We start from the raw sequence: 800 nt of genomic DNA on the forward strand, positions 1-800 counted from the left end.
ACCATACAAAATGTCTAATTGACAATGTGAGAAAGACCTTTTTTGGCATCTGTTTCATGTTCATGAATTCTTGTCTTCTGATGGCTTAGAATAGTTCACTTTCTTTCCCATTCCGAAAGAATCGCTTCCGACAGCAGAAGTACAGCGAGTCAGTAAATGTCAACCGGTGGTTTTGAGGTTGTCATGGAAACGAGCAGTTCCCCTTGGAGAAGTTCGTCGTTGTGCTCTGATACAATAAAGTCCCTCACGGTTCATTAGATGTCAGGCGATCTGTGCACTTGGCGTATACGAGCGTGCATAGGACAAATCTGGGTATAAACACAGTCTGTAAAGAAGTATAAAATCGAATATTCAGTGTTAGTTCATGCATTCACTCGTGCGCTCTCTCTGTGTGAAATGGGAGTGTTGTCCTGTGGAAGAGAGCGCAGTCAGTGCCAGTGTACAGTGTGTGGCTGTCTGTCCAGTGCTCTCACAGCTCAAAGGTCACGCTCATACAGGCCTGCTGTAGGAGTAATGGTTTCTGTCCGTGTCTGCGATCTGAAGGCTGGGCTTACGTTCGCTGTCTTCGTTTTCAGCATTTTCAACATCCGGACAGCGAGGGGGGCGCTCTTTGAAGAAGTCCGAGACGTATCGCACCTGTGACAGAGAGGAGAATGTCTTAATGCAACTTGCAGATTTGTAAAATGCTAATAAATAAATAAATAATAATAATAAATATTTGAAAATATCTATTATGTTTTTATTATATATTATTAAATTATTTTTATTTATTTAACCTTTAACCAGGAAAAAAGTAAATA

At 40.9% G+C, this 800-nt stretch overlaps 1 protein-coding gene across 1 annotated transcript in view; it reads right to left on the reverse strand.

The window, feature by feature from the left end:
• Nucleotides 1-6: 6 nt before the first annotated feature.
• The window catches only part of plpp2a (phospholipid phosphatase 2a), a 30,726-nt gene continuing 29,932 nt past the window's right edge, over nucleotides 7-800 (reverse strand). The window contains exon 6 of the mRNA XM_016443448.1: nucleotides 7-636. Coding sequence (XP_016298934.1) covers nucleotides 490-636 — 147 coding nt within the window. The 3' untranslated portion in view covers nucleotides 7-489. The remainder of the gene's footprint in view (nucleotides 637-800) is intronic.

The sequence above is a fragment of the Sinocyclocheilus anshuiensis genome, unplaced genomic scaffold (assembly GCF_001515605.1).
Source record: "Sinocyclocheilus anshuiensis isolate Anshui unplaced genomic scaffold, SAMN03320099.WGS_v1.1 scaffold1373, whole genome shotgun sequence".
In the NCBI taxonomy this organism is placed as follows: domain Eukaryota; kingdom Metazoa; phylum Chordata; class Actinopteri; order Cypriniformes; family Cyprinidae; genus Sinocyclocheilus; species Sinocyclocheilus anshuiensis.